The sequence below is a fragment of the Anolis sagrei genome, chromosome 2 (assembly GCF_037176765.1).
Source record: "Anolis sagrei isolate rAnoSag1 chromosome 2, rAnoSag1.mat, whole genome shotgun sequence".
Lineage (NCBI taxonomy): Eukaryota > Metazoa > Chordata > Lepidosauria > Squamata > Dactyloidae > Anolis > Anolis sagrei.
This window is the reverse complement of record NC_090022.1, coordinates 188,445,153-188,457,534: the sequence shown is the minus strand read 5'-3', so window position 1 is coordinate 188,457,534 and position 12,382 is coordinate 188,445,153. Positions and strand designations below refer to the sequence as shown.

The 12,382-nt window shown below is 42.4% G+C and overlaps 1 protein-coding gene across 3 annotated transcripts; it reads right to left on the bottom strand.

Annotated features, from left to right (window-relative positions):
• Positions 1-1,522: 1,522 nt before the first annotated feature.
• LOC132767690 (uncharacterized) lies at positions 1,523-11,783 on the bottom strand. 3 transcript variants are annotated; one of them, XM_067464268.1, is made up of 3 exons: positions 11,635-11,783; positions 4,387-4,923; positions 1,523-2,471 (listed from the first exon to the last, which is right to left on the bottom strand). In XM_067464268.1, the coding sequence occupies exons 2-3, from the start codon at positions 4,907-4,909 to the stop codon at positions 1,981-1,983; spliced, it is 1,014 nt and encodes a 337-aa protein (XP_067320369.1). In that variant the 5' UTR covers positions 4,910-4,923; positions 11,635-11,783; the 3' UTR covers positions 1,523-1,980. The 3 variants fall into 3 exon arrangements, with proteins under 3 accessions (XP_067320369.1, XP_067320370.1, XP_060618890.2); XM_067464269.1 differs by lacking the exon at positions 11,635-11,783 and adding an exon at positions 11,375-11,477; XM_060762907.2 differs by lacking the exon at positions 11,635-11,783 and adding an exon at positions 11,380-11,476.
• Positions 11,784-12,382: the final 599 nt, after the last annotated feature.

The window sequence follows — 12,382 nt, the reverse complement described above, 5'->3', positions numbered from 1 at the left end:
CGTGTTGTCAAATCTGTGTTGCCAAATGGGAAAATGGACAACTGTTCAGAAATAACTAACTTGGAATTTCTCTGCAACAGAAGCCATCAACATTCTCTAACTCAAGTCAACAACTACTGCTCTCTGGGCCGTATCTGGATCCTAGTAAAGTCAGTGCAATTTTCCAAGGCCAGGGGTAAGATGCCAGTTGCAGAAAGAACAAGCAAAATTATTGTGGCATCTGATGAATTTGATTTGGTATAGATTTTCATGACCTGTTGCCCACTTATCAAAGTGTTGCTTCTGCTGACAGATTACTGTAAATGTGGTAGGGTGAACACATAAGGGAGTGAATCAATGAGAATTGTGATTTCTATTGTAATAGCGGTCTCTAAACAGTTCACTTTCCATTGACCCCCCCCCCCCCACTTACCAACAGATTCTTCACCCACTGAAGAAAGGTTTTATAGTTTGTGATATCATTGTATGCTAAATAATATCTAATAGTATTTAAGGTGCTGCAAGACCTATTGTTTTTGCACAAACAAGGGTAATGTTAAAAGGTGACACTCAAAGGCCACTTGCTTAACGTCTTAAAAACAATTAACACTTTCAAAGGGTGTGATATGTAGATGTGCAGATATGACATACTTTTAGTAGTGGTCTGCTACCTCACGGCAAAGTTCTTTCATCCATTGGAAGAGGGTAAAACAGTACCCATTTGGATTGGTCTTTCTGCATAAACTTTGCAGAACATACACACACACACCTTTTTGTATATTTCAGATGTGTTGGACTACACCACTAATTATTCCCCAACCAACACCATTCACCAAGTTGACGTTGCCTAATCCATACTTACCGTGGGTTACTCCCAGGGTTGCCGTTTGCTAACTCCACGTCTATAGTGTGCTGTTTTCATACTTCCCTAGACCAGAATGACAAACTTAATTATATGCCATTAGCAACTCTTGGCTTCCCAAAACAAAAGGAAGAGGAGGTAGACTGGTTCTCTTAACTATTCCCATCAAAATACATCTAAAAAAGATTGGGATTATGCTGTGACTTGTAAGTCCTAACGTTTTTCATCACTGACTGCTGTTGAGGGCTGTCGGGAGTTGTCAATCACAATAAGGTCAGCCACATGATTCCCACCCTGATCCAAGAATTACCAAACTGAGTAGAGCCACTGGATCAATGAAATTAAGTTTTGCTGAACTAGAAAGGTCCCAGTAATTCAGTAGATTTTTGGAGGGATTATCCAAAATCTCATTGTGTGTCTTTTAATCAGCTCTGGTGAATAATGTCATTGCGTGTCATCTATCAAATACTATCATGTATCAGTCAAGAAATGCAAACACATTTAAATAGGCAATGGTTAAATATAGATAAAATGTTAGGTGAATGAGCCAAGATTCAGAATGACCGGCCATATATTTGACATTATTTACACAGGCATACTTCTGGAGCTAGTACTCATTTCACCTCTGCACTGAGTTCAGTTTTCCTTCCCTCTTATATATACACCTTTCCAATCATCATATTAAAGGCAAACGAATTTTAATGTAAACAAGATTTTTTGCATTTACAAGAATAAACATTAAAATCACCATTCAAGGATAGCCGTATGGCTTCTAGCTGATGTGAATTTTGTCCAAGTCATTGAAAAAACCCTCAAAGCATTTCCAAGGAAAATTCCATTTTGGACTGTTGAAAGGTAAAAAGAGAGGCGTAATACAAGAAAGTAGGAATTCTCAGTAACATCTTCAAACCACAGTATGTTTTACAATTTGTGTACATGTATCATTTTGAGAAATAACATTTTTTAAAAGATTAATTTTCATCAGCAGGATCCTACGCTTTAACAGCAGCATGTTATCTGGGAATATAAGAAAGCACATTCCCTGCATGTGTTGAATTCTAGTTAAAGGTATGAAAATCCTGAAAGGGAACCAGGGCAGGGGTGGGAAATGACCACTCAATTTTGGATGCAATTTCTCATTATCCCATAATTCCATCAAATGAATTTTCACTAGAGAAACTGGGGCTACTTCCAGAAAATGAGTCCCGCCTAGCGGATCCACGGGACAAAGAATTTCTCTCTTGTTTGGATGCCCCTTCACCATCTTGAAAGACGTCCTTCCCTCCTCGCTGTGAATTTGGTTCTGAGACAAAGCATTCAAGAAGATCGTTGTACCTGTTTATTGCATCTGCAACTTTGCTAATGGCTTCGGCCTGGACCAGAATGGCTTCCCGCATTTGACTGGCAGCGGATCTGATTTCCTTCCTGGTTCTAGAACCCTCTTTTTGAACTTTCTCTCTCTCTTGCATTTCAAAACCCATGTAGTTTTGAAAGGACTGCTGGAATTGATCCATGTTTTTACTTAACCGCAAGAAAGTTTTGGAAAATTGTGTCACTGAACGACCCTTCCTGGCTCTTATCTTGGCAAGATGAATTGTTGCATTGGATGCAGGACGCTGCCGTTTTCTTGCTGTAGGAAGAAAGAAAAACATATCCTATATATGCAGTGCTTCAAGGTGAATTTGCAAAGTTTTGCTTGTGCAGAGTTCTGCTTTAATGTTTATGGATGGTTGTCTAAGACGCTAAAGAGGATCAGCCCTGGTTACTACTTGGATGGGAGACCACCAAGCAATACTTAGACGGAACTGGCAAAACCAGTTTGAGTACTCTTTGCCTAAGAAAACCCTATGAAATTAATTGGGTCACCCTAAGTGTATGAGACCCTGAAGATGCACACTTCTATGTACACACATGCACAGATGTACACACACTTGGGAGTCATGATATCAAAAGAGATTGATGTTCAAATAGAATTTTGGTTATGACAACCCTTGTTTTCTCTCACTAAATGTCACCATAGTTCTATTTACACAATATAATGTGGGAGGAAGAGCAGGGGGAAACACAGCCCCCAATACTCAGCTGTGGCTACAGAAACCTAAAAAAGGCAAACAATTCATTTCAACTGAGGATAGGGTAGAATGGGGCCCTCTAGATGCTGCTGGATTGCTGCTCCCATGAACTTTAGAGTCGTAGTATTTTCAATCAATTTTGACACACACACCCCTCCCAAAATCCTACATAGGAGTGGATGTTTGTTGTTTGTTTCCTCTCTGATCAAGTCCCAGATAAAAGAAAATGGGTTTATGCAGCTACTAGTGCTGGCTACAGTTCTTTAAAATGGGATAATTTAGCAGAGCCTGTGTATTAAAATTCATAAATAACAATACTGTAATATACTACACATTTTATGCACACAGAGAGGCCAGGTTACTTCAGGGGGATTGTCATTGCTTTCCTCTACAACGAGAAAGTGACTTGCTCCAGGGTTACCAGTGGGTTTCTGGTTGAGCAAGGATTAGGACGCTGGTCTCTCAGAATCCCAGGACCCTTCCTCACAACCATATAGCCCAGAATAGTAAAGGTAAAGGCTTCCCCTGACATTAAGTCTAGTTATGTCCAACTGGGGGTTGATGCTCAACTCCATTTCTAAGCTGAAGAGCCGGGGTTGTCCGTAGATGCCTCCAAGGTCATGTGGCCGGCATGACTGCATGGAGCGCTGTTACCTTCCAGCAGAAATGGTACCTACTGATCTAGTCACATTTGCATGTTTTTGAACTGCTAGGTTGGTAAGAGCTGGGCCTAACAGCAGGAGCTCACCCTGCTCCCTGGATTCAAACTGCCAACCTTTTGGTCAGCAAGTTCTGCAGCTCAGTGGTATAACCCCGCTGCACTACCAGGGGGCACATAACCCAGAATATTAAGGCAGAATAACTCACAGTATCTGCTTTGAACTGGGTTATCCGAGTCCACACTGCCATATTCCCAGTTCAAAGCAGATAATGTGGGATTTTATTCAGCTGTATGGAAGGGGCCCTAGTCCATCTCAAACCATTACACAACGGCTCTCTATTACAAATTTGATGGGAGTTGCACTTCAATTACTCTCAAGGGGCCCACAAATTATCCTCTTAGTCAGTTGACACAATAAAGACCAGTGAGCAGTTTTAGTGCATTCAGGGCCAATGGTATTGCCAAAATGGCAACCCTAACCCAAATCTAACACAGGCTTTTGGACGGTTGCAAGGTGTGACTTGTCCATGGCCATCCTGTGGGTTTCTATGGCTGAGCAGAGATGAGAACCCTGGTTTCCAGAATCATAGTAGTAGCACTGAAACCATGCTGGTGTTCACTGCCATAAATGTCAAGAACCAAAACAAAACCCCACAAGTGGCTGGGTTCTGCAATCTGTTTATAAAGGAAAATTACAACTCCAGAAAAGTGCAGTCTGGGTGAGTAAATAACTGTGTTCAGAACCCAGTGGGCACCCCCAGAGCCACTTTTCTCACCCTTGAGCAAAGTTGAAATAAAAGACCCACACTTACGTAATGCTTTGGTGGCAGGGGACCCTGAGCCAGAAGTGCCAAGAGAATCCTCTGAAAGTCTTTGTGAGGCTCTAGAGCTACTGTAGGGTAGCTCAGGCTCCTGGGTCTGGTCAGACAATGATTGCTCTGTAGATTGTGGCAAACTTTTCAGTTCCTCGGTATGCCTTTTACTCTTCTTAACGGCAGAGACTGGGGATGCAGCCGGCTCTGGTTCCACATCATTCTCATCTTGGCAAATATCTTCCAGGAAATGGTAATAGTGCCAGAAGGAGTCGTCCTGACTGATCTGGCCATTGTCCTTCTTAATGTCCCTGTACTGCCGCTTTAAATCTTTTGCTTTGGTCCGCAGCTGAGCCGCACTGCGATTGTAGCCGAACTCAGCCATTCGGTCAGCAAGCTCTTCGTAGATGGCTTGATTCCGGTGGCAGGCTTTCAGTTGCTTCTGCACATCCAGCTCCCCAAAGAGGCTGAGGAAGACCACGGTCTCCTGGTGGTTCCATCTCTCCCCTCGTTGCCTCGGCATGGCAAAAAAGGAGGCTGCCAAGGAAATCAGAAGAAAAATAAATCAAAAGCTTGTCCCTTGGTTCTTCATTTTAGAGTTCTTCCTGGAATCTATCAGGCCAGACATATTCAATTTAGATTACAACTCCCAGAACCAACAGCCACCTTCCATGTGGGTGACTTCCTCTCCTTGTAGTTATAATACTATTTTTAATGAGGTACAGTGGGCTCTTGTTATATCATAAGCCATGGATGCTCAAATCGTATTATATACAATGGCATAGTAAAATGGTGCCCTCTATAAAAATAGCGATATTTGGGGTGGAGGGGTTTGCCAAGGGGAAATCTGTGGATATGAATTCAAAAAATAACGTAAGCACGAAATAAAATTAGGCTGAGCATGTACAAGCACTCTTTTAACCTCACAAGTAACCAACAGCAGCATCTATAGATCTAAGATGAAAGGCAAATCATTCAAAGGAAATCTGAGATGAAAGGCAAAACCTTCCACAATGTGTAGGCCCAGTTTTCAGGCTGACAGTGAAAACTAACACTTTTTAGTTCAATAACAGGTTAATTCAGGGCCCTTCCCCACAGCTCTATATCCCTGCGTCTCAAGGCAGAAAATCCTACATTTTCTGAGTGTGGACCCACAGCTCTTCCACACAGCCCTATATCCCAGAATATCAAGGCAGAAAATCCCACATTATCTGAGTGTGGACTCAGATAACCCAGTTCAAAGCAGATATTGTGGGATTTTCTGCCTCGATATTCTGGGATATAGGGCTGTGTGAAAGGGCCCTCAGATAACCCATTTCAAAGCAGAATCTGTGGCATTTTGTGCCTTGATATTCTGGGATATGGGGCTATGTGGAAGGGCCCCCACTGCACTGCAGTTTGGTATTTGCTCCACAACTGTTGGACTACAAACCCCATCCTTCTTAGCCATTGTGTCTTTGAAAACAAACAACTGCCACCTAACACATCTGGAGGGCACTATGGTGGAAACGGCATAGGATTGCCAACCTGTCATTCCAAAAAACATTTCAAAACCTATGTGTCTACTATGTGTTCAACATTTCCTTCAAAGAAGCACATGTTCTCCTTCCATAAAACTTGTCTCCACTCATTTGCAATGTTTCTGCTTTCCCCCTGTACTGGATTTTAGATCTAAGAAACTCACAAAGACACATATCCTCTTGCAGTAGAGTTAGGAATAACGACCCTTTGAATGCCATGGAATTTAATGTCCTTGCAGCTCTAATGACCATTGCCAATAGGAGTGCTGGGAGTTGCAGTTCAACATCCACCATTCCTCTGGCAGTTTAAGACTGTTTGGCAAACTGTTACTGCATATACGTGGTAACTAATTATGGTCAAGCTAGAAGGATAACAACAGCCTTTACATCTGTCTCCCTACCATAGCTGCATTATATTTTGCTCTGCCTTACTCCATCCTTTCCTCTTTCAGCTCATGTGAGGCAATGTCTAAGTGCACGCATCCTCAAACTGTGGCCCTCCAGTTGTTTGGGCCTCCATCTCTGAAAAGCCCTAGCCACCTTGTTCAATGGTCAGGAACTCTGGGAATTGGAAGCCCAGACAGCTGGAGGATGCCTGGCCTAGTGTGACAAAACACCACTACTGCTGTAACATCTGGATTGACTTTGTGCATATGTGTGTATGTGCTTTGAATGTTGATTTATGGGGACCCTATGAATTCTGTATGGAATATGCAATGGTGGTTTTTGCCGGTTCCTTCATTTCTACTGTTAAATGCCAAATTAATTTTACACACTTTTAAAAACTGGTAATTTTTTTTTCACTTAAAATCTGGCAACTGGTTCAGGGTTATACCACCGTATCATTTAGGTTAGAACTTTTCTTGGAAGTTTTGTAACCCTCCCAGCTGAATGAAAATAAGTACGTACTAGCCAATAATAATCATCCCGACAGTGGCCGTCCCGACATCCTAATGGGAAGAACTCAGGTAGTGCTATAAAGGCAATGGCACCCACCCCCTTTCACACAAATACATACTGAGGCCCCTTCTACACTGCCATATAATCTAGGTCCCTTCCACACAGCCCTATATCCTAGAATATCAAGGCAGAAAATCCCACAGTATCTGCTTTGAACTGGAATATATGGCAGTGTGGACTCTGGGCCCTTCCACACAGCCATATAACCCAGAATATCAAGGCAGAAAATCCCACAATATCTGCTTTGAACTGGGTTATCTGTGTCCACACTGCCATATATTCCAGTTCAAAGTAGATAATGTGAGATTTTATTCAACTGTGTGGGAGGGGCCCCAGATTCTCAAAGTAGATAATTCACATTCTCTGCTTTGAACTGGATTATATGAGTCTACACTGCTATATAATATATAACCCAGTTCAAATCAAATAATCTGGATATTATAAGACAATGTAGAAGGGGCCCGAGGGCCCTTTCACACACTTATATTACCCAGGCCCCTTCCACACAGCTTTATAAAATGCACATTAAACTGGGTTATATGGCAGTGTTGATCAGATTATCCAGATCAAAGTAGATATTGTGGATTATCTGCCTTGATATTCTGGGTTATATGGCTGTCCAGAAGGGCTTCCATAATATCAAGGCAGAAAATCCCATGATATCTGCTTTGAACTGGATTATCTGAGTCCACACTGCCATATAGTGCAGTTCAAAGCAGATAATGTGAGATTTCATTCAGATGTGTGGATACAAAGTCTCAATACAAAAATGTATCCATCCTCTAACTGCTAATAGTAGCTAGCTATAGCTATGATGGTTAGAAGACCAAACCAATAGAGTTGTCTTCAGAAATAAATGCTATAATGACAATTCAACCACAGTTACAAATTACCCTCCTTGTGCAATATGGCACTGCTCGCCTTGTTGAAGTACAAAGTGACACGCCTCCCTTAAAAGTTTCTCTTGTTATTCTGCCACACTTCTGTACTGCTGGGTTTTTATTTAAGGCTGTATCTATTTGTGGAGGGGGAGGCAACAATTGCAAACAATAATGTAGCAGACTCTCAGGTACCTTCTACACTGCCATATAGAATCCAGATCATCTACTTTGATAATCTGGATTATACTGCAGTGTAGAAGGGGCCTCAGTTAACTCAAGCAGCCGGAACACTCCACCATCTGACTGCCATTTAACTAATATGACATACAGCATTCACAAAGCAGTTCTTATAAAGAAAATCTGTATGACTGTAGACAAACTGTATAACATTTACAGGTCTTAATTTGCTTTCACTTACTGTATTTCAACATGAATATCAAGTCCATACAGAGTTGTTGGCATGGTATAGTAAAGAGTATAGTATGAGCCAGGCCTAGTAACTCTCAAGCAACCAGAAATTATATTTATTTGACATCTAACAATCCCAACGTGGCTCTCCAGATGTTTGGGACTCCGATTCACTGAAGCCCTAGCTAGCTGTTCCAATACTCTGGAATTCTGGGAGCTGAAGTCCAAGGCTCCTTCTACACTGGTGTATAAAACCCAGGTTATCTGCTTTGAACTAGATTATATGGCAGTGTAGACTCGGATAATCCAGTTCAAAGCAGATAATTTGGATTATCTGCTTTCATAATCTGGATTATATGGCAGTGTAGAAAGGGCCCAAGAAAACACTCAGAGGGCATCTGGTTGTGTCAACCAGGTCTACTATAACACTGACCAACACACATTTGGGTGCCTCAAATATTAGCCCAGTTTCTAGGTACATTTGACCTGCTGATGCCAAAAATGACACCAGTTCCCTCTTATCAGCTCTGGGGCTCCTCCTACATTGCCATATAATCCATATTATCAAAACAGATAGTCCACATTATTGAACTGGATTATATGAATCTACACTGCCATATCACACCAGAAGCGACTTGCAGTTTCTCAAGTCGCTCCTGATACGACAAAACAAACAAAACAAACAAACAAACAAAAAAGCCCTGCCATATAAACCAATTCAAAGCAAATAATCTGCATTTCATATAGAAGTATAGCAGGGGTCTCATTTCTGATACACAAAATATGCCATCTGCAGTCTGTATCTGCTTGTCCATAAAAAAAATCCTAACCATATAAAAGATTTGAGTTCACACTGCCAAATAATTCAGTTTTATACAGCTATGTGAAAGGGACCTTAGAGCTGATGTGATCTAGCTAATGAAATCTGAATCAGCACCCCAAATAACCCCAGGAACAGGCCTACAAACCAAGGCCCCTTCAACACTGCTTTGAACTGGGTTATATAAGGTCTCTTCTACACTGGGCCCTTCCACAAAACCCTATATCCCAGAATATCAAGGCAGAAAATCCCACAATATATATTTTGAACTGGGTTGTCTGAGTCCACACTCAGATAATGTGGGATTTTCTGCCTTGATATCCTGGGATATAGGGCTGTGTGGAAGGGCCCAGTGTAGAAGAGCTCTCATATAAAATCCTGATTATCTGCTTTACACTGTATTATATGGCAGTGTAGACTCATATAATCCAGTTGAATGTGGATAATCTGGATTTATTGCCTTGAAAAATCTTAAATTATATGGCAATGTAGAAGGGGCCAAGGGCCCTTCCACACTGCCAGAATATCAAGTCAGATAATCCACAATATCTGCTTTGAACTTTGTTATCTGAGTCCATACTAACATATAATCCAGTTCAATGTGGATTTGAAGGCCCTTCCACATAGCCATATAACCAGAATATCAAAGCAAATAATCCATAAGATCTGCTCAATGTGTTGAGTCCATACTGCCATATAATCCAGTTCAATGTGGATTTTATACAGCTGTGTAGAAGGGGCCATAGTTATCCGAGTCCACACTGCCGTATAATCCAGTTCAATTTGGATTTGCGGGCCCTTCCACACTGCCATATAACCAAAATATCAAGACAGAAAATCCACAATATCTGCTTTGAACTGGGTTATCTGAGTCCACACTGCCATATAATCCAGTTCAATTTGGATTTGCGGGCCCTTCCACAAAGCCATGTAACTCAGAATATTAGGGCAGATAATCCACAATATCTGCTATGAACTGGGTTATCTGAGTCCACACTGTCATATAATCCACTTCAATGTGGATTTATACAGCTGTGTAGAAGGGGCCTTAATGTAGACAACCATAACAGTTTATTATTCTGGATGCTGATGATGATTATACAGCCCAACATTTCTTTTTTTTTCCTTGGCATCTTGGGCCCCTTCTGCACTGCATATAAAACCCAGATTATCTGCTTTGAACTGGATTATATGGCAGTGTGGACTCAGATAACTTAAGTCCCCTTCTACACAGCTGTATAAATCCACATTGAACTGGATTATATGGCAGTGTGGACTCAGATAACCCAGTGCAAAGCAGATATTGTGGATTATCTGTCTTGATATTTTGGTTATATGGCTATATTTTGGTTATATGGCTATCCACCGCTGGATAATCCAGTTCAATTTGGATTTGAGGGTCTTTCCACATAGCCATATAACCAAAATATCAAGACAGATAATCCACAATATCTGCTTTGCACTGGGTTATCCGAATCCACACTGCCATATAATCCAGTTCATTGTGGATTTATACAGCTGTGTAGAAGGGGACTTAAGTTATCTGAGTCCACACTGCCATATAATCCAGTTCAAAGCAGATGATCTGGGTTTTATATGCAGTGCAGAAGGGGCCCAAGATGCCAAGGAAAAAAAGAAATGTTGGGCTGTATAATCATCATCATCATCATCCAGAATAATAAACTGTTATGGTTGTCTACATTTTAAAAGTGGTATAGATAGAGATAGCTAGCTAGGGGCCCTTCCACACAGCCCTATATCCTAGAATATCAAGGCAGAAAACCTCATATTATCTGAGTGTGGACTCAGATAACCCAGTTCAAAGCAGATAACGTGGGATTTTCTGCCTTGATGTTCTGGGATATAGGGCTGTGTGGAAGGGCCCTAGAAGTATAAACTATCAAGGGTGCATACATTTGGGGAGGGGGGCACTGCATGCAGAGACATAAACCCAAAAGTATAAGCTATTCAGGGTCGTTTGGGGCCACCCCATAGAGGCAGGAGGGCAAGTAGCCCCTGCTGGCTTTCAACCACCAATCAATGTCTGGATCCCCCCTTGGAAAGGCTGCTGAACTTGCCCAACCTTTGGGCCAGGCATGCGGCAATGGGCCCTCCTGCTCTGCAGCCCCTCCCCAGCGAACATGAAACCCTCGCAGGGCTGGAAACCCCTCCTTCCCAAACAGAACACGTTCCGCAAAGCCAAGCCCAGTTTCCACATAGGGTCTCATGAAGGGAAGGCACATTTCCCCGCAGAATGGCCGCCCTTGGAGCTCACATTTTGCCAGGGAAGACAGCGGAAGAGGGGGGCGCAGAGGAAAGAAAGGGAAAAGCATGGGATCAGGGTCCCCCAGGGGGGAAAAACTGCAACACCCCCCTCCCTCCAAAAAGAAAGTCTAAACCTCACGTGGAGATGCAGATCGGGAGTCTTTAGAGAGGCCTGGAGTCCTTCAAAGTCTTTTTTTTTTTTAAAGGGGAAGGAACATCCGGGAAACTGGTTTGGCTTTCCTGGATTGCACTGAACTACCACCTCTTGGCAACAAAAAAAAATATGTTAAAGCAACACACGCATTCTAAACAAAATTAAACGAAGAGGATCTGCAAAGCCAACCCCGAATCTCCAATTTCTTTTGCACCCATTTTTAAATATATATACATTCACCTTCATCCACCAGCCCCTTCCTTTTGAGTTGAGATGCAACAGGATTGGCCTCGAGCTGCCACACCACACCACCTGGGCTCCCCCCGCTTTTTGGGGGGTTTTGTTTCCAGGCTGCATCTACACGGTCGAATTAGTGCAGCTTGGCATCACATTGGCCGCCACGGGCATCATGGGAGTTGGAGTTCCACGCGATCTGTAAGCCTCCCTGCCTCATGAAAGCTGGTGCCTCACTGAACTACACATCCCAGCATTCCAAGGGCCCTTCCACACAGCCCAATGTCCCAGAATACCAAAAGAGAAAACCATATTATCTGATTTGAACTGAAATATCTGGCAGTGTGGACTCAAGATAACCCAGGACCCTTCCACACAGCCCAATATCCCAGAATACCAAGGCAGAAAACCACATCTGTTTTGAACTGAAATATCTGGCTGTGTGGACTCAGATAACAGGGCCCTTGCACACAGCTCTATATCTCAAAATACCAAGACAAAAACCAAAATTATCTGCTTTGAACTGGAATATGGGGCAGTGTGGACTCAGATAACTCAGGGCCCTTTGACACAACTCCCACACAGCCACATAACCCAGAATATCAAGGCAGAAAATCCACAATATCTGCTTTGAACAGGCTTATCTGAGTCCACACTGTCATATATCTCAGTTCAAAGCAGAAGATGTGGGATTTTATTCAGCTGAGCTCCCTTCCACACATCCCAATATCCCAGAATACCAAGACAGAAAGCC